Here is a 26,152-nt window from a genome sequence, read left to right as displayed (position 1 = left end):
ATACTCTTTCTAATTATTTTCATATCTCTATGCCTATATCCTATGACAAGTTGTCACATATGCCAGTACGTGTACATGTTACTGGAAAATCTATTAATGTCGAATTTGTACCACGTGGTTTTCGCCGGTTACGATAAATTATACGTATGATTTGATTATAGGATACCCTAATTGATGCAAAATGGCAAAACAGCTGACAGACCAAATTTTAGAATATCTAGACAGCCATAATGAAACAAATTCGCTGAATTTAGCAGACGAGTTTCAGGAGGATCATCAGAAGATCATAGGAGCTATCAAGAGCCTTGAAACAATGGACAATGTAAGGTTTATTTTAATAATAAAAGTCGCTCGCTAATTGTTATGCGCATGCTATTTAAAGTCGTATCTTCATTTATTTATGTACTATTTATGTATTTAACTTAAAATCAACGTTAAATTAATTAATTACTAATTGAATATCTTTGCAATTTGTAGAATTATTAGATTGGTATATGGATACGTTGAATTATTTTATTTATTACTTTAAAAATTATTTCTATTAAATTAATTAATCTATAAAGTTTAATTTATTTAGATTATGATTATTTAATTACTTAAATATAACTTTTTTTTTATAGTTGATCATGGTAAAACCAATCTCTAAAAAGAAATGGGAGATCACAGCTGAAGGAAAATATATAATAGAACATGGCAGTCACGAAGCAGTTATTTATAATGCTGTCCCTGATAAAGGAATATCTCAAGCAGAGCTTATGAAATCTGTTTCTTATGCCAAAGTAGGTTTTTCCAAGGCAATGGTTGCCGGATGGATAGAGCTTGATAAAAGTGGAAGCATTCCTATTGTACGAAAAAAAATATCATCTATTGTAGATACCATACAAATACATTTAAAGGATCTTGCAAATATTCCAGAGAATGTTAAAACTGAATATAAAAAGAGAAAGCTTCTGCAAGATATGTAAGTAGTTGTACAAGTTAAAGAACAATATAAAATATATAATGAAACATCTCTCTTTTTTTTTTTTTTTTTTTTGTAAATAATAGAGTAACTAAAATTATGCATCTGGAAAAAGGACCTAACTTTTCTACAAAAGTAGAAAAATTAGAAGCAGATTTAACATCAGATTTATTAGTAAACGGTGCTTGGAAAAACAAGAAATTCAAACCATACAATTTTGAGGCACTAGGTGCTGCGCTTCAGATTGGGCATTTGCATCCATTGTTAAAAGTTCGTCAAGAATTTAAAAAAATTTTTCTGGAGATGGGGTAAGTAATGTCAAATTATTTTATCAAATATTATATTGTGTTTTATGCTTTAATTTTGTTATATACTTTAATATTACATAAAAATGTAAAGCATTTTTGTTTCAGATTTACAGAGATGCCGACAAATAATTACGTAGAAAGTTCTTTCTGGAATTTTGATGCTCTGTTCCAGCCGCAGCAACATCCTGCTCGCGATGCACATGATACCTTTTTTGTCTCTGGTATCTTATCACAACATAATACATGAAATAATACACTTGAAAATATAGATATCAAATTAGTCATATATTTTAGAACCACGTATTACTACAAAATTCCCTATGGAATATCTTGAACGTGTGAAAACTGTTCACAGTAAAGGAGGATATGGCTCTCAAGGTTATAGATATGATTGGAAATTGGAAGAGGCACAGAAAAATTTGCTGCGCACTCATACAACAGCTGTTACCGCACGGATGTTATATAAACTCATGCAAGAGGTATATAGTGAGATTTTAATTGTTCCTTTAAGGACCATGAATCATGAAGACAAATATTTTGCAGGGAGAGTTTAAGCCAGTGAAATACTTCAGTATTGATAGAGTATTCCGCAATGAAACTTTAGATGCAACACATCTTGCAGAGTTTCATCAAATTGAAGGTGTTGTTGCTGATTATAAGCTTTCACTCGGTGATCTTATCGGCATTATATACGAATTTTTCAAAAAGCTTGGCATTACTCAGCTTCGTTTCAAGCCTGCATATAATCCATATACTGAACCAAGTATGGAAATATTCTGTTTTCACAATGGCTTGGAGAAATGGATAGAGATTGGTAACAGCGGCATGTTTAGGCCTGAATTGTTATTGCCACTGAATGTACCTCCTGATGTAAATGTTCTCGGATGGGGTTTATCCTTGGAAAGGTATAAAAATAAATATAATTTACATATAATCCTGTGATTCAATATAAAAGTATAATATATACTTTATTTTTTTAAACAAGACCAACAATGATTAAATATGGTTTGAACAATATACGCGATCTTGTTGGATCAAAGGTGGATATGGAAATGGTTCATAACAATCCTATATGTCGATTAGAGAAGTAAATATCATTCTAAAAATTATTAAGGTATTTATGTTATATGTATAGATTTTACCTTTTTTTGTGGACATAAGTTAGGTAAATTATTTAAAAAATAATCTTATATAAAAATAATTACTGTAAAATATTCGAACATTAAATTTATTATATTTGTTTGCAGAACCAGTCGTTATATGATGTGTTTAAAACGGGAAATGCAAGAAGAAAAGTCAATTAAAACCAATCAGTCAAATCAAGAAACAAAGATCGAGCAAACAGCAAAATATCCTTCAGAAAAGCTAAGGTTTCCTAATCAACATTTTGTTATTTTTTGCGATCCAAATTATCCAATTTATTTCATCGAGTCTTTATTACGACTCGTAAAATCATATTTTAATGTTTCTGTGTCAACATATGTTCATTCTACAGTGACAAATTTTCCTAATGAGCTTGTTGGATTCTGTTCAGATTTTTCCAGCATAAATGCACACACGAATATATCTTTAATTTTGATTTGGAAAACCGTCGGGATTGATCCTATTATGGTATTACCAGGAATGTATAGAATTCAGGGGATAGTAAATGTGGCCCGATATTTAAATCGCTTAATTGAACTGAGCAATGCAAATGTATTAAAATATGAACGAAATGGGCCACTTTACGCGAGTAAGATAGATACTTATTTAGATAAAATACATTGTATTTTGCATGGTATTCCAAATACTACCATATCACAAAAAATTCATAAAAAGTCACGTTATGTGATGGGTGAGGATATTTCCATAATCGATTTCATTCTCGAATCTATTGACAAGTATAAAGTAAGAAAGAACTAGTTTATTAAAATTTATTTATTTTGTGAATAAGAATAAATTTTATGTAAGAGAAAAAAATGTATGTACATATATATAATTTTATATATATATGTATAGTGTACTATTTAAATTACATACACTGTGCACATAAAACTTTAAAGATAAAGTAATCTCCCTCCTTTCCTCCCCTTCTTTCCTTTGAAATGAAGGGAGATCCGAACAGTTTGCGTATTTAAATCGAGCTTTTCATTAACAAGATACAAGTTTATAAAAAACGTTGCCAATAACGTGGACAAACTTTCTTGTCAGAATTTTGTCCCGAAGCCAATAGTAAGTTCATAAAATAGGCTCGCGATGGCAATTTGTAAAGCTTGATTTTTAATAGGTCCACCGACGATCGCGTCAGCAGCGGATTCGCTCGTGGATCTATATCCAATTCACATCGGACAACGCATCATTGCGACTCGTGCACTTCGCACAGCGAGTCATTTGGAAGCGTCACGGTTGCGCATTATTGTCGCGTGTATCGTTCGAAGCGTGGAAGCAGTGAAAGCGACACGCAATGTGAGGAGTTTGTGTTACGGCGTATTGTATTATTAAAGAAAAGAAAAAAATAAAAAAAAAAGAGAAGAACTAGGGACGCGCGGATCTATGCATAATTGCGCATCGACGATATCACCGTACATATACGAACATCCAGAATCCTGCGAGAGCTAACCCGTTGAAGGTGAACATTTTCGGAGAGGAGGTTGTGTACAACAGCGTGATACATGCGATTGTATGCGTGCGTGCGCGCACATGTATACGCATGAACACGATATTAAATGTAAACTAGCGTGGTGTTCTAGACACAATAATACATATATATATTGCGAATTCTCGTACGTGTGGACGACGTCGAGCGAGACGAGTATCGTGCCGCGGTGAGGTCGTGAACTCTCATGCGAACGAGAGAAAGAGAGGGGGGAAAGAGAGAGAGAGAGAGACACACACACACATAGCGAGATTGTTTCGAGAAACATCGATGGCGATTGCTCAGGGCCCAGTATAACGTGCTCGGACCTTGTCTGTTCGTCAAGGTTAAAGAAGACGCGACGATCCGTCGTGTGGAATGTGTCTCGCTAAAATGGCGGTGTGATTAGCATCGTCGTCGAGCGTTAGGGGAAGAAGGGAAAAAAAAAGAAAAGGAAAAGGAGACGGACAGTTCCTGCGTGCTCGGTTGACGGTTTTGTTTTGACACGGCCGTGCTGCGAGAGTGATCCGTGTCGCGGCGGCTATCATCGTCAGTTCCGTGCATCCCCGATCGCCGGCCCCTCTTCGGTATACTCTCCCCTTCCTTCCTTCCTTCCTTCCCTCCCTCCCAATCTTTCGTCATTTCTCTCCTTCCTCCTCTACTATACTATATCAACCCATCCTCGTCTCCTTGTCTATTCCGTTCCTCCTGCATTCACCGTGTCTTTGTCGTGAAGCGGTACCTATCAACGTGCGAGAGGAGTCTCTACTGCGGGTGCACGTTAATGACAAAAAGGTGGCGAGAATCACAACAAGGAATAAGCAGTAGCAGCAGCAGCAGTGATCCGATAAGTGATCTCGGGCTCGCGGATTCAACGCGACCGCGATGCCCGTGTCGCGCCGCCACGCTCTTGACGTGAAGAAGCGCATCGAACGGAACGCGAGCTCGACGAAGGAGGCTACCAATTGTAGCGACGGTGTTTCGTTATTACGAAGGAAAATTGGGAGCACGGAATTACGACGGCTCATCGCCAGGTGAGAGAGAGAGAGAGAGACACACATCATACACACACACACACGTCGCGCTCTCTCTCTCTCTCTTTCTCTCTTATTTTTTTCGCTCTTTCTCTCGATGTACGCGAGCGCGCGCGCGACTTTTTTTTCTCTCTTGGCTCGCTCGAGAGAGAAATTCTTTCTTCCGTTTAACCGTCGTGGCGTTCGAAACGGCATCACGCCTCTTTTCACCTTTAGACGTTTATTTACGAGGGCGCACAGGTCTCGAGAAATCTGACAGTGTAACCGATTGCCGCCAGGGTATTGTCATTCGATCTGTTGTCATTTTACTCATTGTTCCTTGAAACTTCACGCATAGGTTAGACCGACCGTTTTGTCTCACTGATGACTGTGCAGATTAAAGCGTGATCTCGATTTGCCGAATCTACGAATCGTTTTCCTTCTTACATCGCGTGATAATTGTGGAATAAGTATTACGAAGAATGCGAGCATTTAGGTTTATGGATTATTTTAATACAAAGAAAAAGAGAGATTTGACCTAGATAGAGGAATATAATTCTCGTTAAAAAAGTTGTTTTATATTGTGAAATATTTTACAACTTATTGCACGATTACACTCATTAATAATTTTACATAATACTTGTTATTCGCAATATATGATTCTTTGTTATATTTCATTATTTTTACATAGCTATATACAAATATTTAAAATCGGTTTTAATCTAGCAGTAATTTCATATCTTTCTACACAATTTGACTTATTTTTTAATTACATCTTTTTATATTTAAAGTTTTAAATAATATTCATACAATGTTACAAGGTTAGACATAAGAGTATAAAGTTACAGAACAATTTATGATTGTAAGTTATAGAGATCTATTGGTAGTTATAGAAGCACATGATTTGCGCACGCTTTATATTAATCGCAGACAATACAGTAATACAATCTTAGCTTTAGACGATTATATGATAGATTATTAAAATTTTCTTAAGATATATTCACGCATAAATATATACTGTTTTAATATGTATTACATTAAAATTATTCTGCATTTTTGCAAAATTATTATACATTTTTATAATTTTTAGTTTGTATATAGATATGTGATTTAAATATTTTGAAATAATTTATATGTATATAATTTTATTATATTTTTTTATATACATTATCTATGGACAATGTGCAGATCATGCTTCCAAAACATGTGCGCTCTCATAAATAACCTATATTAATAAACAGTGTCTATATATTTGTTTCTGCAAATTATACTATAATTTTATACAAAAAAATGTTTTTCTTGAGATTAATAATTTGTCAGATATAGAGAATTTGACTTATTGTTAATATATCTAATTTATATATAAAATATTACATATTGTACAAATATTGTACAATATTTTAAATCATTGAATTAGAATATATACTAATTGTCATTAACATTTGCAATTTTTTATCTTTATCTATGATATTAACATTTGCAATTTTTTATCTTTATCTATGATAATAATTATTAATTACAATATTTATTGAATATAATTGCAATAATATTGTACAATAATAATAATATTGTCCATTTTTCTAATGACAAGCTGACAAAATAATTTCTCCCTTTATATTTTTAATATCATTTGTATTTTCTTATATTATCAATCACATCAGTCGTATGAATCACAATGATATAAACTTATCATTGTAAAATATCTTTTATCACATACCAAAAGAGAACTTGATATATCACATTGATATTTTTAATTAAATTACTAATTTTGAATGAAATTTGTATTATAAACTTAATAATACAATATTTAATACAATGATTCTAGATTTTAAATTTGGGAAGCACAGATAAACATACCAAAATGAAAATTGATCGGAGCAGACTGAAAAAATGCACTTCTGAAGTGGTAAATATATAAATATGTACATATTTTTATTTAAATAATTTTAAATATCAGTAAAATTTATGTATGTGGTAACACATATACAAATATAATTATAATTGTGTATAAATATATATATTAAATAAAATTACTTAATTTTTTTGAAAAAATTGCATAATTTTCTACTTCTAATATTAATAATTATCTAAATCTATTATACATTATTAATCAACATAATTTTCGATAATATTAGTTTGTAAGAATTTAATCAACTGCATATTTTGTGTTTAAAAATACAAAAGGTATTCACACATTTCATTCAAATCAATATGATATAATTAATGATATAATTAATGTTTAGCCCGCAGAATGTCAAGCACTTATAAGCAAACTACGTTCTTGCTCACATGCAGAACTGCTAGAAGAGCTAAAGCAGATAGATGCGTGGACTTTTGGAAAATGCGAATTATTTCATTGGATTGATGTCTTAGATCTCAGTGACAGTATTTTAGAAGAAGCTGCAGCAAAAAGTCTGGATAATCCATGGGAATTAGCATGTGATCTTCCTCAAAATAGAGAGGTTTGTTTAACAAACAGTTTACTTATTAATATAGACTGATTTAAAAAAATGTAAAATTACAAATTAATGTTAGTAAGATAATCTATATATGATTATTAATTCTTGGTAACACAGGCAAAAGAGTTGCTTCTCTGGGTTCTCCACTTCACGACATTGTTGATTGAACACTCATTCTCACGGCACCTATACAATAGCATGGAACATTTGGTCACTTTACTATCAAGTTGTGACATGCATGTAGTCCTTGGTGTATTAAATCTTCTGTACATGTTTAGTAAACGCAGTAATTTTATTACACGTCTAAATAATGATAAACGTCAAGCTTTGCTGAGCAGGCTCAATCATTTAGCAGAGGTTAGTGAGTTTAATTTATATTTTCATTTGTGATACAAGATAATGTATAATTATCAAATAATAACTTTTATTATAGAGTTGGGGAGGAAAGGAAAACGGTTTCGGTTTAGCAGATTGCTGCAAGGAATTTCCTGAAAAAGTAAGTATATATAATTATATAATAATATGTAAAGTAATACAATCTTATAAATTATGTGTGTGTGTAAAGACGCGCACGCGCACACACATAATTTATTTATATATAATTCTATATTTTATAGACATTTCCAGCAAGTGCTACAACATTACATTTTGAATTTTATGCGGAAAATCCAATTATAATAGAATCATCGACAACTGGTACATCACTTCCTAGTACAAAAAAAGTTGGTCAGACAAATCTTGTAACATATATACATATAGAAAATGTTGATAAACTCGGAAAAACTCCAGCGCAAATTATGAATGATCTTTTGAAAGTTTACAATGTACCCCAAGAACGACAAGTAAGGATGCTTTTTTGATTGTTTGTTTCTCTCTCTCTCTCTCTCTCTCTCTCTCTCTCTCTCTCTCTAAACAAATATAATCGAGCAGAATATATAAAAGATTTTTACAACATATTTGAAACATGTTATTTTAGATGGCTCTATTGACACATATAAGGCTAGCGCATAGTTTCTCGGATTATCGAAGACGGTTGCAGTGCGTGCAAGCTCGACTACAAGCATTATCTGTGCTTGTATACAGTAACGCGTTGCAAGAAAATGCTCACAGTCTTCTTCATGCCGGTCTTCTTGAGGAACTGGTTGAATTATTGGAACTTCCACATACTCATCTTGTTGAGATTCGAGCGGCAGCATTACGTACTCTTACAAGCATTATACATTTAGATCGTAATCCACATTTTCCCAAGTAAGTATAGATATCTTGTTTTGTATACTTATTACATTTAATATGTAACAAATATATGTATTAATCTTACGTTTCAGAAAACCAGGTTCGCGATTGAACATGATAATTGATGTAACCGGAGCTAGTTCGTACCACGGGTTTCTCCCTGTCTTGGTTCGTACTTGTATAACAACATTAACTTTGCCACAACTAGATGGACAACCATTCCCTTTGCCGCTTGCAACAGCTTTGTTTAGCTTTTTGTATCATCTTGCAAGTTATGAGGCGGGTGGTGAAGCTCTTGTTAGTTGTGGCATGATGGAGAGTCTTTTAAAAGTCATTAATTGGCCAGGAAGTGAATTGGAGCACATAACGGTAATATCAAACAGAGAATATATAATATATATACTTTTGTTATACAATTAATAACTAGAAGAAATTAGAAGATTTATATCAAATCTAAACTGTACATTCATTTTTAAAATATCTTGAATTTTATCTATTTATTTCTTGTTTATTTGCAGTTTGTAACAAGAGCAGTACGTGTCATAGATTTAATAACAAACATAGATATGCAAGGTTTTCAAACTCACAGTGGTTTAGCAAGCTTCATCAACCGTTTAGACATGGAGGTTAATGTATGCAGAAAAGAACAACCTTTTGAAATTGAGCCATTGCTCTATCAAGATACTCCACAAATCTCGCGCGAAAGATCCGTGGATAGAGAAGAAGTATCTTCGACATCGCGACATGAACAGGAAACATTCGACGAGCGGGAGGAGTCGTCGAATCCTATGGAGATATCGGAAGACGAAAATACGAGTTCTAAAACAGATGAAAAGATTGAACAGCAACCAGATTATTCTGCTGCTAAGACTGGTAAAACATGCTTACCACAACGAGCAGCACTCCTCAAATCAATGTTGAATTTCCTAAAGAAAGCAATTCAGGATCCAGCATTTTCTGATAGCATACGACACGTTATGGAGGGTACTTTACCATCTTCTCTTAAGCACATTATAAGTAATTCAGAGTATTATGGTCCTTCGTTATTCCTTCTTGCCACTGATGTGGTAACTGTATATGTTTTCCAAGAACCGTCGTTACTATCATCTCTACAAGACAATGGTTTGACTGATGTTGTACTCCATGCTTTACTAATAAAAGAAGTGAGTGCAATAAATTATATATCATATTAAGATCAAAATGATTGTTGAAAATTATAAAAAATTTTTTTAAACTTAATTGTTTTAGGTTCCTGCCACTAGAGAAGTATTGGGTTCTTTACCCAATGTGTTCAGTGCACTGTGTTTAAATCAACGCGGTCTTGAATCATTCGTAAAACGGCGACCATTCGAACGCTTATTCAAAGTACTTCTATCACCTGTTTATCTATCGGCAATGCGGCGTCGACGAAGTGCTGATCCGTTAGGCGATACAGCTTCAAATTTAGGAAATGCCATGGATGAGTTAATGAGACATCAACCTAGCTTAAAAGTTGATGCTATTGCGGCTATTATCAAGGTATTTTCTGTAACATAAATAAAAATTACACAACTTTTTTTTTATTTTACATTTATTTCTTTTTTATTCTTCTTTTTTTCAGTTACTCGAAGAGTTGTGTGTATTGGGTTGCGATCCGCGATACATATGTTGGCGTGCTGCTAGTAAATCCGAAAATTCTCCTTCGAATACCGCCTCTGGAAATCGTCAATCGTCCGGTCAATCGGTTGGTGTTGGAGTGGGAGATTCTAGTGGTGGTGGAGGAGGAGGCGGTGGTAGTAGTAGTGACGAAGAGGAAGAAGATGAAGAAGAGGCAAGTACAAGTTCTCATCCTCAACGAGAAGAGCAACCTACACTGTCGCCCGCGCAACCTGGACCGCCGCCTCAACCAAGGGAAAAAACTCCTATTGCTTTAGTCGAGTATATCCATAATGTTATGAAATTTGTCGATGCCATACTGAGCAACAATTCGACTGATGATCACTGTAGAGAATTTGTTGCCCAAAAGGGACTTGTACCGTTACTTTCAATTCTTGGTCTACCCAATTTACCTGTTGACTATCCTGTCGCACAAGCAGCTCAATCTGTAGCCTCAGTATGCAAAAGTATCTTGGTATGTTTGATTTCTATATAATTATTTTATCGATGTTGCATGACTTTTAATTTAAGTATACATCTATATATGCGAGAATATAATTTATATTATTTTGCAGAATCTTGCACATGAACCATTGGTACTCAAAACAGGTTTGTCACAACTAAACGAAGTGCTAAACTTGCTAAAGCCACTTCACAGTCATATGGAATCTCCCGGCGGTTCCGTTTTATTGCACGAGCTTGCATCAGCTCCAAATCTCGAAACGGCTTTCACGAGTGACACTGCAACACCCCTGTTACACGCCATGAATGCAGCTCATGGATATGTAGTCATGTTCGTTCACGTTTGTCGTACCAGTCAAAGCGATATAAGAAATCTTTCTATGAATCACTGGGGTTCCGAGTTGGGTTTGACCGTGCTTAAAGGTTTATCCGAGCTATATATGTCTCTTGTTTGGGAGAGCACATTATTGCTTGCATTATGTAGCGAGGATATTATCCCGGCCGGATGTGAATTTGGTAAAGAAGATATGGACAAATTAATGCCGCCGGAATTAAAAAATGAGAGCGAGCCTTCCTCCTCTTGGTCCGCTACAGTGTCTGCGGATATGGGAAGCAATGGGATGACCACAGCCATGGAAGCTCTTAGCACAGATCCGCCGCCAGTGCCAATGGAAGTGGATGACAAACCGAGTGTAGTGACCACCGAGAGTCGACCGAACAATTATCAACTGAAATACATCAAGCCGCTGCTCGGTGCGTCTTCTAGGCTCGGTAGGGCACTCTCTGAGTTATTTGGTCTACTGGTTAAACTTTGCATGGGTTCTCCCGTTAGACAACGTAGAGGACAACAGATGCCTCTAACACCTACGCTACCCTCACAGGCAGCGAGAAGTGTCGCCACCGCCTTGAATTGTTTATTGACGCGCGGCTTGTCATGGGATAAATTACCTCCATCACCAATTCCCAAATTTAAGCTAACCTTTCTCATATGTTCAGTGGGATTTACTTCTCCGATGCTCTTTGATGAAAAGAGACACCCTTATCATTTGATGCTTCAGAAATTTGTTAAATTGAATGGTCAGAATGCGTTTTTCTCCACCTTTCACTGGGCATTATCAGGAGGAGGTCAGTTTTCATTATCCGAGGGATTGGAGCATCCGAATCTACCTGATGGAACCGGTGAATTCCTAGACGCTTGGCTGATGTTGTTGGAAAAAATGGTTAATCCTAAGGCCATTTTGGATTCGCCTCATGTAGTATCTTCAAAGTGCACAGGAATTTACAAGGTCTGCGAAACGTTTGATCCAATAAAATATCTTACAGATATTCACAAGAAAGCTTTCGAAGCAGTAATGCTGATGTGGGGCAAAAAACCGCTCAAAAACTACGGAGCTCGTATGACAGAATCTATTCTATCGATTTTACGACACATTTTACGAGGTGAGAAGATCATCAAGGAACGCACTGAAAAGGAAGAAAGCGGGGATGGTGCGACAGCTAGCGGTAGCGCAAGTGGTGTCGGTAGTAGAAGCAGCGGAGCCGATCGTAGGGACGAACCGGAAGCGGACGTAAATCCGGAATATCTGAGACAGCTGATGGATATGGGTTTCAGTCGAGCGCATTGCATAGAAGCATTATTGCACACGTTGACTGTAGAACAGGCGACCGATTATCTTTTGACAAATCCTGCGACTTTACGTAGACCCGACGCTCCCGTGAGCGACGTCAGTGGACAAGGTTTAATCATGGACTTGGAATTGGCGGATGATGATCAGATAATGCACGCTATCGCGATGTCACTCGGCGATACGGAAACGCGCAAGATCACAGGCGCTGAAGATATTACCGTTTGTCGCGAGACCACGATTACCGAGAACATAGACGAGTTCACACAAAACGCGTTGGGACAGTGTCTGAATCTGTTGGACCTTATGCCTGATACGGTATATAGAATTTGCGATCTGTTGGTGACGATCACTAAGAGAAACGGCGATGAATGGCGGGACGATACATTACGACAATTGATGCGCGAGGTCGGTCGTCTGGTAGATCATCTGATCGACATCGCCGAAAGCCAGGATGAGAATGCCGGTTCGCGACTCGTCGAGTGCGAAGAAGCAAACAAACTCTCTGGTCGTCTTTATCTCTATACGCTTTTCTTTGAGGGTTCGTTCCAAGAGATGCGAGTGCCGTGTGCTCAGATAGTGGAGGAGTGCGCGATACTAGACAAACTTGTGCGTCTGCTGGTGGTGAGCGAGGCTCCGCTTACCGCGCATAAAAGCAAAATTGCGAAAGACAATAAAGACAATGGTGTGTTGAGCATGAAGACTCCTAAATGGTTAGCACCGTTGTTATTGCTCATCGACCGTCTGGAGAAAGTGGCCACGCTTACAAAGCGAAAACAGTTGATGCATAAAGTTACGACCAGAGCGTGGAAGTGGTTTGACTTGAGCACCGGCAAGTGGACTCTTTATTCACCCATGAACAATAGAATTATCAACAACGCATACTGGGCCGGCGAATCCAGTGTGCGAATATCGTGCAGTCGGCGCCGTTATCTCATTACCTTCTCCTGCATGACCCAAGTAAACGAGGACAGTGACAACAGACGGCCCATCACGATGGGTTTCAAACTTAACACGGATAAAGAAGACGGTGGTTCTTCAGGTTCCGATTCGAACATGGATACTGACGAGAGCCCAGTAGAGGAGAAAAGAAACACGGTAATACAAGGATTGGACCCCAGTATAGCACCGAGTATAGTACGGTAAGAGACAATATTTGTATTATATATATAGATTTAGTTGCAATGCTCCTTTAGTTCAATTCTTCAATTAATTAGATGCCTGAAAGAAGATTATATTAGACGAAAATTTGAGTATTTCTAGGTATTATATGATTAAGCGATAATGTAGAAATATTTTAATTTGTCATGGTTTCTTTTTAATAGATTATTGCCTGAAATAATTTATGTAATATTTATTTAAAATAAATTATGAAACTTATGTATGTGAATAAGCAGAAAATTTTGTAACATATATTTTGCGTTATTTTTACATGAATATCTTTTTTTATTGCAGTGCGTGTGTAAAATTATTGGCAATCCCAGTCGATCGAGATGCGTTACACGCCGTATTGAAAGTATGTTTACGGCTGACGAGAGATTACAAAAATGCAGAAGTGTTCGCACGTGAAGGTGGCGTTAAATTACTTCTCGAGATGACACAAATGTGCAGTTTCACCGGCTGCGTCAATCTATGTACATTATTGATACGACATACTCTCGAGGAACCACGCACGCTTCGTCTCGCTATGGAAAAGGTATTTGCACTTACACAATGCAGTTCACACATTAATTTATCTCTAACGTTGCATTATTCATATCCGCTTTTATTTCAGGTTATTCGTGCGCGCACGCAGAGCAATATACCTCCCGCTTATAAAGAGATACTTTTCATGACGCGGCAAATTAGCAGCGCCGTTTGCCGTAATCCAGAAGTATACAGAGAAGTGTGCGAAAATATCCTTAGAGTCGACATAAGTTGTTTGAAAAGTGAGTTTTATTAACTCTGCATTTATTAACAAGAAATATCGACGATTTCCTAATAATTTTATTTTCTAATTATATCTATTATTTTGCAGAAGATGATAATGATAATAGACTTGTCGTCAAAGCTTTACCTCCTAGTCATTCGCCAGCATTACCTATGGTGGAAGAAGTATCCGTAGGTGTTATTCGTGATATGTTGAATGCATTAATTAAACCAATGCCGGTGTCATCGGATGATGGATCGGCAACTCCTACAAGCCCCGAAAAGAAGACATCACACGCGGCGACAACCTCGGCGATAGGTAATCCCTCATCGTCAACATCATCATCTTCGCGGCGAGATGTACTGAGAAATAATGCAACGACTACCAACGATCCCTTGGATGACGACGATCAAGTGTCGCAAATAATTCCATTAAAAATTTATACCGATATTGGTAATAACAGTAAGGTAGAGCCAGAAGAAGCGAAGAAACCCATTTTGACGAAATCTGCAATATTAAAGATATTAGCGGAGGCTGTGAGATCTTACGGTGCTGTAGCTAGTCTTATCACTGAACATACATACAGAGGTGGACAGAGTGAGATGATATCCGAGGATACGACGGCCTTGGCGTTCTTGCTCGATAAACTTTTACCAATGTCGCCAGAAAATTCGGGTGATCGAACGTGCAGTAGTATGGCGAGAATGTTGATCGCCGCTATAGCTTCGTGTAATCATTCGCCAGATGTTCAGACGACCCTGGTGACGGAGGTGAAGGCAGCGTTGACGAGAACACTCGCACTTCCGGAGAGTTCCGAGAAGCATGCACAGCTTCAATTATTAATCGGACTGATATCTACCATGATCGATAGTTGTCCGCCCAATATGTCGCATACACAACTGAGGGCTTCTCTAAGAGCCCATCAATATAACAACGTCAATTACATCGTTCGAATTATGTTGCGAAAAGGTATAATCACCGATCTGGCCAAAATTCCACACAGTCTTGATCTGTCGAGTCCGAACATGGCCGGCACTATTAACGCCGCTTTAAAGCCACTAGAAACTCTGTCGCGCATTATCAATCAACCGATGCCAGGAGCAGTAAATAACAAATTTACAAAGCCGAAAAATAGGACGGTTCAAGAAGAACCGATTGGAGAACAGACGGGCACCACAACCTCGGAAGCTACACATGCCGTAGGCGAGGAAACCAATGAAGATGCGGAAAATACCGAGCATGATATCTCCGTGACAGCAGAAAGCTTGGAACCTACCTCCGAGAGTCAAGTACACGAGGAAGGGGACGAGGCGGCACTGGAAGACATCATGGATCAGCTTCTGGAAAGGTAGCAATATGCAAATTAACAATTAATAAGATTTCGATGAACGTTTTGCAATTCTAATAAAATCTCTCTTTACTTTAAATAAACATGTATCTATTCAACAATTATTTCAACATGACATATAATGTCATCAAAAATCTCATTAAATCTCATTAAAAATTGATTGTACAATATTAGAAATGATACTGATAATAATCATGATAATGACAATATTTCTCTACATTTAAGAGACATAGCAGAGTAATATCTTTACGTATACAAAGATTGTACTTTATACGATTTTATTTTGTAACATATATAATATATAAAGTTAAAACTTTTAGATTTATTAAGCTTATTATAATTTTTTGATCAAATTTTTTGAACATATGTATGAATATTTTCTAAAATAATTTAAGCATGTTTATATGCGGTATTCTCGTGGCTATATTTCTTTTCTGTTTATGTGTTGCACACGTTCGCAAATCTTTTATTTGTTTATGTAGCCTTTTAAATTCATGAAGGCTACAGTACTTATAATCAAGTAGTGTACTATTTTCCAGGGACGGCTCGGCCGTGGCGGAAGAGCCATCTTCTCGCCCGCATAGACCAATGGATATTGATGATGAAAGTCTCGCGATGCGCGATGCGGAGGGCGATTTCGATCCGACTCGAGATACCACAGTAAGAGTAACGTCGCTTTTTTTTTTCCTTTTCTCAACATAATTATTATTTCTCATCTTTTACTTTCTGAATTCATAATGAATTTTATTTTAGGAGGACTTGATGAGTTCCGATTCAGATTCCGATAGCAATCCATCCGATGATAATGAGGACGAGGTGCAGGATGACGAGGACGAAGAGGAGGAAGAGGAAGATGATGGTAAAGATAAAACGATTTAATATATTGCAATCATGACGTGGAAAGATTATATATCTCTTATATGCTCGTTTGTATTATTTTAGGTGAAGAGAATGAAGAGGAAGAGGAGGAAGAAGAGGAAGGATCGTCCAATTATGAAGAGGATGGAATAGAGTTTTACGAAGACGCTGGAGAAGGCGGCGTTTTCCGTATGTTCCCGACTTCTGAACGCGATAATGGCGGCAATGTTGTAATGATACAGCACAACATTGAAAATCAAGACATCGCGAGTACGTCGACGCCAGTTAATACGCGACCTAGTCTTCCATGGAACACCACATTTCCGTTACCATTGGGTTTATTTGAAGAACCTCCCGCGGGTTCTGAAAACAATGGTAAATAAGAGCGAAAATATAAATAGCTCTACAATCGAACTCCTCTATTCTCCCACCGAGATTATGAAATATTTGTAATTTTGGTGTTTTTTTCCTCTGCTTATATCGTTGTAATGATATGTATAGGATAAAACTATACACGCGTAATCATATTCACACACATGCAAGTTTATGATTTTAATTTATAGAGGTTGCGCGAGAATAGAGGTGTCGAGGATACGGAGGTTTAAATGTGTTCTTTCCTTCCTTTATCTTTTACAATTGGTTTTGTCCTCGCATATTATAAGAATAAAATTACGACAATTTTTATGCAGGTATCAGTACTCATCCACTGTTAATATCGCAAGGAAGTTTGGATACCGCAAGTACTAGAACCCAACGTGCTTTACGACAAAGGCGGTATCAATACCTTCAGCTATCCAATCCACGTAGTTCAAATCCGCCTGTAATATTACAGAGGTATGTATTAATATATTTTTATATTTCAAAACTTATATCAAGATAAATAATATATATATATATATTTAATTGTATTTAATATATGATACAGACTGCTAGGCCCTGCTGCACAAACCCTTCCCTTATCTGCGAGTCAAGTTTTAGCATCAAGTTTTAGGGATACACGTGTTGTTGTAATGGATAATGGACTGGGAATATTCACTAATCAAGAGGAAGAGCAGATTGATTATGTCGTATGTATATGATTATAAGATACACAAATGCAACTAAATATAAACCAAGAAATGTTGATAATTTTTGATATTTTATTAGGATCAATCTGGATATCTCTTTGGACCAAGTCTTGCAGCAACTTTGAATAATATACCAACTGCATTGCATTGGTGGATCGAAGAGAGCAAACAATTGGATGGAGACTCTCAGCCAGACTGTTGTGTTGGTAAGAATGAAGGAATATATGTGATATTTATATTATGTATTATACAATTTAAATCTTAATATACTTTTAATCGAAAAGGTGTTGTCCATAAACTTATACCTGGACTGGAAAAGCATAGAAACGCCGAACTTGCCGAACGCAAAGAAAAACGTAAAAAACAGCATGGATCCGAAAAGGAAAATGACAAGGATAATAAAGAAGAAAAAGAGCGTTTGAATAATGCGGAATGTAAGTACATACATTTAGAAATACATAAACTAAAGTATGTTTATACTTTGTATGTATTTGTGTTGTATATGCGCCCATACACACACACATATATATATACTTTCTATGAATAAAATATTAAAGTATGGTAATGTCTTCTTTTTTTTATAATTTATGTATTATTTTAGCTGGATCGTCCAATTTAACACACATAGATGAGCAGAGATCATCCGCATCCGCTTCACAAATAATTGATGCCACACCGCTTGTAGCTGGAGAAGAGACTGCTGTAGAAACTACGAGGCAGGAGCGCACACCGGAGGAAGACATTATCGGTACACCTTTGCATTAAAAAAAGTTTTTTATATTTATTTATGATAAATATTTTCTATTATGCATGTTTGTATGTATCTTTTACATACTAGATGTAACAGGTGAAATGGAAATAACGGTTCAAGAGGATGATGAGCGACCGCCTCCACCGCCACCAGAAGAGCAATCGGCATCCGACAATAGAGACCCACGCACGGCAAATCGAAATCCCACACTGGAATTTGCGGAAAGTATTGTCGATTCTGTGCTGGGACCATGTACATCTGAAGCGACTATTAGATTAAGTAATATACATATTTCATAAAGAGTACATATATATATATATATATATACTTGTTATCGCATTTCCGTTTTATCATTGCAGTTTTTTTATGATATATTATCAACTATAAAACTACTTAAAATTTATTTGCGTTCTGATAAATATATTAAATACAATTTGAATTTACATATAATATACATTATTATATATTATAAAGAAATATAAAATCGCCTATAACATAAAATTTAAACATAAAAATACAAGCGAAAGAAATATTTGGTGTGAGTGATAGAACCCCAAGAATCGAACAAGGGATCTTTTACTTAGGCCAGCTCTTACCATATTAAATTATTCAAATATTTTGCCTACATTTTATATATTTCTAATACTTCTCCGTCATTAGACCTTCATGTGTCTAATGACGCGCCCACACATCTTACTCCAACAGGGCAGTCCGGCCGAAGTGGTACAGAAACTGTAAATGTCGCAGAGTCAAATCGTATTTCCACTGCACCAATAGTGGTAGATTTTGGTCAAGAGGTCAGTGAGGATTTGTCAAGGGAAAGCAGCGATTCGGCGGATTGGATCCGTAGGCTCTTGACGGACGACGGTCAATGTCGAACTAGCGACATTGACTTACGGCATGTCGAACGAAAGTAAGTGTTGCGCATATGTGCGCGAAGATTATAAAAATATTAACATATGAATATATTATTGCAGTGCCAATGTTGTTAATCAAGATCCTACGTCTTCGACTCCGTCCTCCGAAAACACTACCGTGGCAGGGACTTCGGAACAATCGTCGCAACAATCATCGCAACAACAATCGCAACAGCAACCATCTAATAATCAAGAGCAGCAATTGCCGGACGGTGTAGACCCGTCATTCTTAGCAGCTTTGCCCGAAGATATGCGCGACGAGGTTATCGCCGAGCAACTCAGGTTAATTGACAATTTTATTCGAAGTTCATATATTATTCGCGGTAGTAATATATAAAAATAACAATTAAACAATATATTGACAGACTTCAACGCATGAGGCAACGCGCGCAAACTTCCGTAGTCGAGGAACTCAGCGGACCAGTTGAAGTGAATCCTGAATTCCTGGCGGCTTTACCACCAGCGATACAGGAAGAAGTCTTGGCACAGCAACGTATGGAGCAGCAACGACACGCAGCTGCCTCGGCGAATCCGGAGGACCCAGTGGACGCCGCCGCTTTTTTCCAAAATCTGCAACCTTCTCTTCGACAAGCTGTTAGTACATATTTTCGAGAATTTGTTTTACTTTTAATCTCAACACAATAATGTTTTATTACTACTTTTAAAGTTGATGTGGTTTGTCTCTGTAGATCTTGACTGACATGGAAGAGTCCCAAATATCTGTTCTTCCGCCAGATTTAGCTCAAGAAGCTCAAAATTTAAGGAGAGAATGGGAAGCGCGTAATCGACACATGATGCAAGAAAGATTTCTCAATCATGTTAGTCAAAGCAATACAGCTCTCTCGAGCATATTGAGAAATTCTGGAAGAGGTAAGTCTTTGTGTGTGTATTATTATATATAATATATTGAATTGTGCACAAGTATGTTAGCAATATAACATAAATAAGGAGAATTTGTTATGGAAAAATATAAATATTTGTAATTAGAAAGTTGCGTTATATACGAAAATCTTGAAACATTTGTTGTTGATAGCTCGTGGTGGCGGTACGCGATATGCAATTCATGCGGTACCACAAAGGACTCAGTGGAATACCTGGAATCCTCGCGGTGATACGAACATGGCGCATCAAGGAGCTGGCTTACGTTTAAGAGGACGACAATTGCTCGATCATGAATCGATGGCGTGTTTGCTAGTGTTATTATTTGTCGACGAGCCAAAAATTAACACTTTAAGATTGCATAGAGTGATTAGAAATCTTTGTTATCATGGCAGCACAAGAGAATGGATAGTGAAGGCATTACTGAGTATTATGGAAAGAAGTAATGATGAAAATAAAGATATTATAGCAGATTTTGGCTTAAAATTTAAAAGGAAGGCATTATTAAATTCATCTATGGATTTATGGTAAGATTTAACACTTGAGAGAATTAATTTTAAAAATAAAATATACTTGGTTGTTATAATAATAATAATAATAATAATAATAATAATAATAATAATAATAATAATAATAATAATAATGATAATATAATAATAATAATATTATCTTACAAATCATTTCAGTTCTCCAAAGATGTTTGACCAAAGAAACAACACACAATCATGGCTAAATATTAGTATTGATGCTGCACTCGGTTGCAGAGCTAACGTATTTCATATAATACGCCATGCTGGTAAGAAATCTGAAAGGCAAGGAAACATTATTGCAATTCATCCACAAGCAGCACCTACTGTTTGCAGGTTAGTGAATTTAAATAAGAAAAGATTACAATCTCAGAAAATACAATCTCTTTTTTATTACATTTTTTATAAAAAGCTTCTTTGATTTTGATCGAATTTCAGGCATACTTTAGAATTGTTGATATCATTAGCTAAGAGTTTCCCCGGATATTTTGTGCCAATCAAATCTAAGGAATTAGAGGATAAGGATAGCAGTAAAGAAAAGGATATAAGCGGCAACAAGGAGGAAGGTGGAGCGAAGAATAAATCGGCATCCAAGATAGGAAGGAGCGATCTTCCAGATTTTTGGGATTTGCTTCTGAAATTGGATTCGTGCGCGTCCAAGAAAGGAAAGTCGGTCGCGAGGACTCACTCGAATACAAACCTAGGAAGCGAGCCGGAACATAGCACAACAACATTCGAAGCTTCCGCATTTGGCCAACTCATCTCGATGCTTAACTGGTCCGTAATCAAGCGAAGCAGTCAATTGACAGATAAGCTGTTGCGACTTCTGTCCTTGATCTCCATCGGCTTGACGGAAGTTAATTCTTATCGGCGGCAAGACGCAGGTGCCGATAGGAAAAACAAAAAGACGGAAGTTGGGAAGGATCAAAGTGTCGCCGCGCCAGAAGGACATCTCAAGCTCGCCGTACAAGTACTAACCAGTAAGAGCTGCTCCGAGGACGGACTGGAGGATGCGACTGCACTACTACTTAATCTGTCTCATTGCCCTGACCCTACCAGACAACTGGTGTGTACATATCTCTTTACATCATGTAGATTAAATATAAAAGATATTTTAATGAAATAACTGTCAATTGTCTTTTGTGTGTTCATTAGATATTAAAATTACTTCTGGAAGGTGCGATGGAATTGGCAAATATGGTGTGTGAACATATCAATGATTTGATGATGGAACTCAAGATACTGAATCGTGAATTGAGTCGAAGAAATTCCTTAGAAGATCAGCCATCGACCAGCGGAGGAAACGGGCGAGGAATTTTATTAGACAGGTAAAATATACTTGTAGCATGCAACATGTATTTTGCAATTAAATAGAAAAGCGTGTCAAAAAACTATGTTTTGCTTTTTTTTTTAAAGAGTAAAACAGTTGCTTATAAAAAGCTTCCTTTTTCAGATTTACTAATGAAAATGTAGTTGTCACTGCACCGAGCAAGGTTAAAGCCGGAAGTGATCTTCAATTACCATCAATGGCTGCTCTTGTCAGTAAAACATCTAGTCAGGCATTCTTTTTGAGAATACTTAAAGTTATCGTGCAAATAAGGGAAGCTGTACGTTTAGCGAACACCAAGAAAACAGGTATGATATATTTATGACATTGTTATAATTTATGTTGCGATGAATTACTAAAATTTTATATGTATATCACATATCTAAATTATATATATGCAACATTTATAATATTTGTAAATTTCTTTTTCAAGTTAATCAAACATCAGACACAGTTCTGAACGCAAGCACAAGTAATGTATTAGAAACAGGTACTTTTCTATTTTTACTTCATATATCATGTTTGTATATATATATTATGTATTATGAATTGTATCACTTACATTGAATATTTTGACGTACCTTTTTAATAGCCGCCGACAATGCGGACAACGATGTTTCTATGGATACAACGCAAGCAAATATTTCGAATCTTGATAATTTAAAGACGTCCTCTTCTCGCAATGGTATGATATTGAACTTATTAAATATCGTTATTGTTATCGTAATGCATTTAATCTATACTTGGATTTTTTTCTTTAGATGAGGATAAACCTGCACTTCCACTGTTGAGTGAGAGTTTAGTATTAGATAATTTGTGGGAAACCCTTAGCGCTTGCTTGCTCGAATTAGAGTATACTCCCGATCATCATGCCGTCCTTGTCTTACAGGTAAAAATATATATTTCTTATTTCTCTCCTTTCTTAAAATTTTGTTGTCATCGATTTATTATATCATAAATGATCGATATTAGTTATTGTTATTTGTGTTATATATAATATAATATAATGAAATATTGTAGCCTGCGGTAGAAGCATTCTTCTTAGTCCACTCTTCGTCGAGTACATCTCGAGATCGTGACAGTCGTCTTAATACGACTAGCGAGAATCGAGAAGTTGTACCAGACTTGGCACCAGTCTCTCCGATATATTCGGATAATGAAGGTACTTCTCAATCGGAAGCTCCCACCAATGCTTCCTGGGATATGACTCCAACTCCTACACAAAAAACATTGCCACCAGATCAATTAAAGTTCCTCAAATTTGCCGGTATGTAATAATTTTTGTAATCGTTATCTATCACTTAACGCGAACAGTCAAGTTATGTTAGATTTTGTCTGGATTCTAATGAATAAAATTTTATACAACTGTAAGGAATACCATAAATTTCATTTAATATCTTTGCAGAAACGCATAGGACTGTACTCAATCAAATTCTACGACAAACAACTACACACTTAGCGGACGGGCCGTTTTCCGTATTGGTGGATCATACGAGGGTGTTAGACTTTGATGTGAAGAGACGTTACTTTAGGACAGAATTGGAACGAATGGATGAGGGTATACGTAGGGAAGAATTAGCAGTCCACGTTCGTAGAAGTCATGTTTTCGAAGATTCGTTCAGAGAACTTCATCGAAGAAATGCCGATGAATGGAAGAATCGCTTTTACATCGTCTTCGAAGGTAAAGATCTTTTAATGTTTATCCTGAAAAACAAACAAATTTTTCTCAAACAAACGAATAATATACATATTTTAATTTTTTAACGAAAGGCGAAGAAGGACAAGACGCTGGAGGTTTGCTGAGAGAGTGGTACGTCATTATCTCGAGGGAAATATTCAACCCGATGTACGCTCTGTTCACAGTCAGTCCTGGCGATCGAGTTACATACATGATAAATTCATCTTCGCATTGTAATCCGAATCATTTGTGTTACTATAAATTTGTAGGTCGAGTAATTGGTAAGTCCTTACGATTCAATTTTTATCAGATTAATGAAAAGAAAATTCTATAATGTTCTTATTTACATTATTTTTACAGCTAAGGCTATTTACGATAACAAATTGTTAGAGTGTTACTTTACGCGTAGCTTTTACAAGCATATACTTGGCATACTCGTAAAGCACACAGATATGGAAAGCGAGGATTATAGTTTTTACAAAGGACTCGTTTATCTCACGGAGCATAACATTTCCGACTTAGGATACGAGTTAACATTCTCCACAGAGGTAAACAACTAATTTTTTAATTTTTAACACTTATATTTTTATTATATATTTAATTATGTGCATTGTTTTTAGGTGAACGAATTTGGTGTCAATGATGTGCGAGATTTAATACCAAATGGACGTAATATAGTTGTTACAGAAGAGACCAAACTCGAGTATATCAGACTCGTATGTCAAATGAAGATGACTGGAGCAATTCGTAAACAGTAAGTGAATATAAAATGCCAAAATTGAGTTCAATACTATATGCTTCAATACATTTTTATTTAATCACTATTAGGTTTATATTTATATGTTAAACTTTTTTTTTTTTTCTTACAGATTAAACGCATTCTTAGAAGGCTTTTATGATATTATACCTAAACGACTGATCTCCATATTTAACGAACAAGAACTTGAATTGTTGATTAGCGGTTTGCCTAATGTAGATATCGAGGACCTTAAAGCAAACACCGAGTATCACAAGTACACAGCTACATCTTTACAGGTACATTTCAATATTTCTTTCTTTTACTATATTATGTCCGATTTTCTTAAAAAAAAATTGAATTATTATATATGTTGTCACTTTTATCAAAAATAGATTCAATGGTTCTGGCGTGCTCTACGAGGTTTCGATCAAGCAGATCGTGCAAAATTCTTGCAATTTGTTACTGGTACGTCCAAAGTGCCACTGCAAGGTTTTGCCGCCTTAGAAGGCATGAACGGCGTACAAAAGTTCCAAATTCATAGAGAGGATAGGTCAACGGACAGACTTCCGTCTGCCCATACCTGGTCAGTATACCAAGAGAATATTTTTCGTCACGTTTTCCTAAACGTGCATAAGCTAAAATTAGATTCAAAAGACGTAACATTACTCGACTAAAATATATTATCCAATTGCAGTTTCAATCAACTAGATTTGCCGGTATACGAGACGTACGATAAACTGCGTACGAATCTACTCAAGGCGATTCACGAATGCAGCGAAGGATTTGGATTTGCATAAGCTAGCTGAGACGCTGTTGTATCGTATATTGTAGCAGTTTATCGTACATGTGTTGTCCTGCCTGTTTTCAGAGTAAACTCGTTATGAGAACTCACTCTTGTATAATTATGCGTTCATGCGATTATGCATCGTCTAATTGCGATGACATTCTGGTGACACGCTTGGTCTTCATTCAAGATCTAAAGGAAAACTCGTTTTACTTGATATATACATATAGATACACGAATATGTATATACGTATATAATTATTGATTATGATGTAATTACGTGAGAATAATTGTCAATGATACCCGAAGCTAGGGTTTATTTTGTTGAGAGGAGGATCTTGGAGGAAGATGCTGAGCTTAACAATAATTCCCAACAAGGAATGATAAGGAGAAATTAGTTCAGTTTTATGATAAGGATAAGATAAAGATAAGATTCACACATAACTGTAATAGTTACGTACATTAGTTTACAATAAGAAATAATATAGGATAAAAAAATGTAATATACTGCACTCTTTGAAGCGATATGTTTTAACCGGTTCAATAGTTTGAATAGAGATACAACGGTGGTAACGGTAGCCTGGTTCTTTACCAGAAAAGAAGCAGCAAAAAGTATAAGTGGACGAGTGCCTGCGTGAATGAAAGAGAAAGTAACGAAATAAGAGAGCGCAAGCGAACGAGAGAGAGAGAGAGAGAGAGATATTGAGCCTAACTAAAAGATTTCAACAACAATATGAACGCTATCCTTCCCTTGAAAAATGTATGGTTGTACACTATTAGTATTAATAATTATGACTAATTCTTAATAGTAATAATTATTAAATATCATTTTAATATTAATCATTCGAAATGTGATGTTAAACAAATGTAATTTTTTTCTTTTGAGATCTAAACGAAATAAAGTTTCCAGTTGAACAGACATTACTTTATAAACACATCGAACGGGACAATATTGGCGAAACACCGTACACAGGCACCGTTATTATGTAGTTACTGAGCTCCTTACGAAATTGTTAGGGAATTATTGATTAGGAATCGCAGAATAAAGTGAATGTTGT

General features: G+C 36.1%; 2 protein-coding genes across 8 annotated transcripts; both read left to right on the top strand.

Moving 5' to 3' along the window:
- Positions 1-67: 67 nt before the first annotated feature.
- Alpha-phers (phenylalanine--tRNA ligase alpha subunit) lies at positions 68-3,248 on the top strand. Of its 3 annotated transcripts, XM_070315158.1 has the most exons (9): positions 68-322; positions 621-961; positions 1,048-1,269; positions 1,375-1,490; positions 1,564-1,748; positions 1,813-2,174; positions 2,255-2,356; positions 2,517-2,639; positions 2,804-2,963. In XM_070315158.1, exons 1-9 carry the CDS (start codon positions 182-184, stop codon positions 2,868-2,870), a joined length of 1,659 nt encoding a protein of 552 aa, XP_070171259.1. In that variant the 5' UTR covers positions 68-181; the 3' UTR covers positions 2,871-2,963. The 3 variants fall into 3 exon arrangements, with proteins under 3 accessions (XP_070171259.1, XP_070171258.1, XP_070171261.1); XM_070315157.1 differs by having other exon boundaries at positions 2,517-3,248; XM_070315160.1 differs by lacking the exon at positions 2,804-2,963 and having other exon boundaries at positions 2,255-2,383; positions 2,517-2,603.
- A 368-nt stretch (positions 3,249-3,616) lies between these two features.
- On the top strand, positions 3,617-26,013 carry Huwe1 (HECT, UBA and WWE domain containing E3 ubiquitin protein ligase 1). Of its 5 annotated transcripts, none has more exons than XM_070315163.1 (44): positions 3,617-3,877; positions 6,722-6,802; positions 7,140-7,358; positions 7,473-7,712; positions 7,789-7,851; positions 7,973-8,197; positions 8,332-8,603; positions 8,681-8,957; positions 9,107-9,751; positions 9,837-10,106; positions 10,189-10,698; positions 10,799-13,452; positions 13,766-14,006; positions 14,085-14,238; positions 14,328-15,567; positions 16,107-16,233; positions 16,321-16,426; positions 16,510-16,800; positions 17,115-17,259; positions 17,351-17,492; positions 17,572-17,698; positions 17,777-17,926; positions 18,094-18,240; positions 18,331-18,522; positions 18,904-19,156; positions 19,221-19,442; positions 19,526-19,754; positions 19,850-20,030; positions 20,194-20,566; positions 20,726-20,902; positions 21,005-21,632; positions 21,722-21,894; positions 22,020-22,201; positions 22,327-22,383; positions 22,486-22,578; positions 22,655-22,782; positions 22,914-23,160; positions 23,299-23,574; positions 23,664-23,852; positions 23,932-24,119; positions 24,192-24,325; positions 24,441-24,606; positions 24,703-24,893; positions 25,005-26,013. In XM_070315163.1, exons 2-44 carry the CDS (start codon positions 6,758-6,760, stop codon positions 25,105-25,107), a joined length of 12,672 nt encoding a protein of 4,223 aa, XP_070171264.1. In that variant the 5' UTR covers positions 3,617-3,877; positions 6,722-6,757; the 3' UTR covers positions 25,108-26,013. The 5 variants fall into 5 exon arrangements, with proteins under 5 accessions (XP_070171264.1, XP_070171265.1, XP_070171263.1 ...); XM_070315164.1 differs by having other exon boundaries at positions 16,092-16,227; positions 18,949-19,156; XM_070315162.1 differs by having other exon boundaries at positions 16,092-16,227.
- The last annotated feature ends 139 nt before the right edge of the window (positions 26,014-26,152 follow it).

The sequence above is a fragment of the Polyergus mexicanus genome, unplaced genomic scaffold (assembly GCF_030449975.1).
Source record: "Polyergus mexicanus isolate NDT 795.1 unplaced genomic scaffold, iyPolMexi1.0 SCAF_134, whole genome shotgun sequence".
In the NCBI taxonomy this organism is placed as follows: domain Eukaryota; kingdom Metazoa; phylum Arthropoda; class Insecta; order Hymenoptera; family Formicidae; genus Polyergus; species Polyergus mexicanus.
Note: the sequence above shows the minus strand (reverse complement) of the source record. Positions and strands in the feature narration are given on the sequence as shown.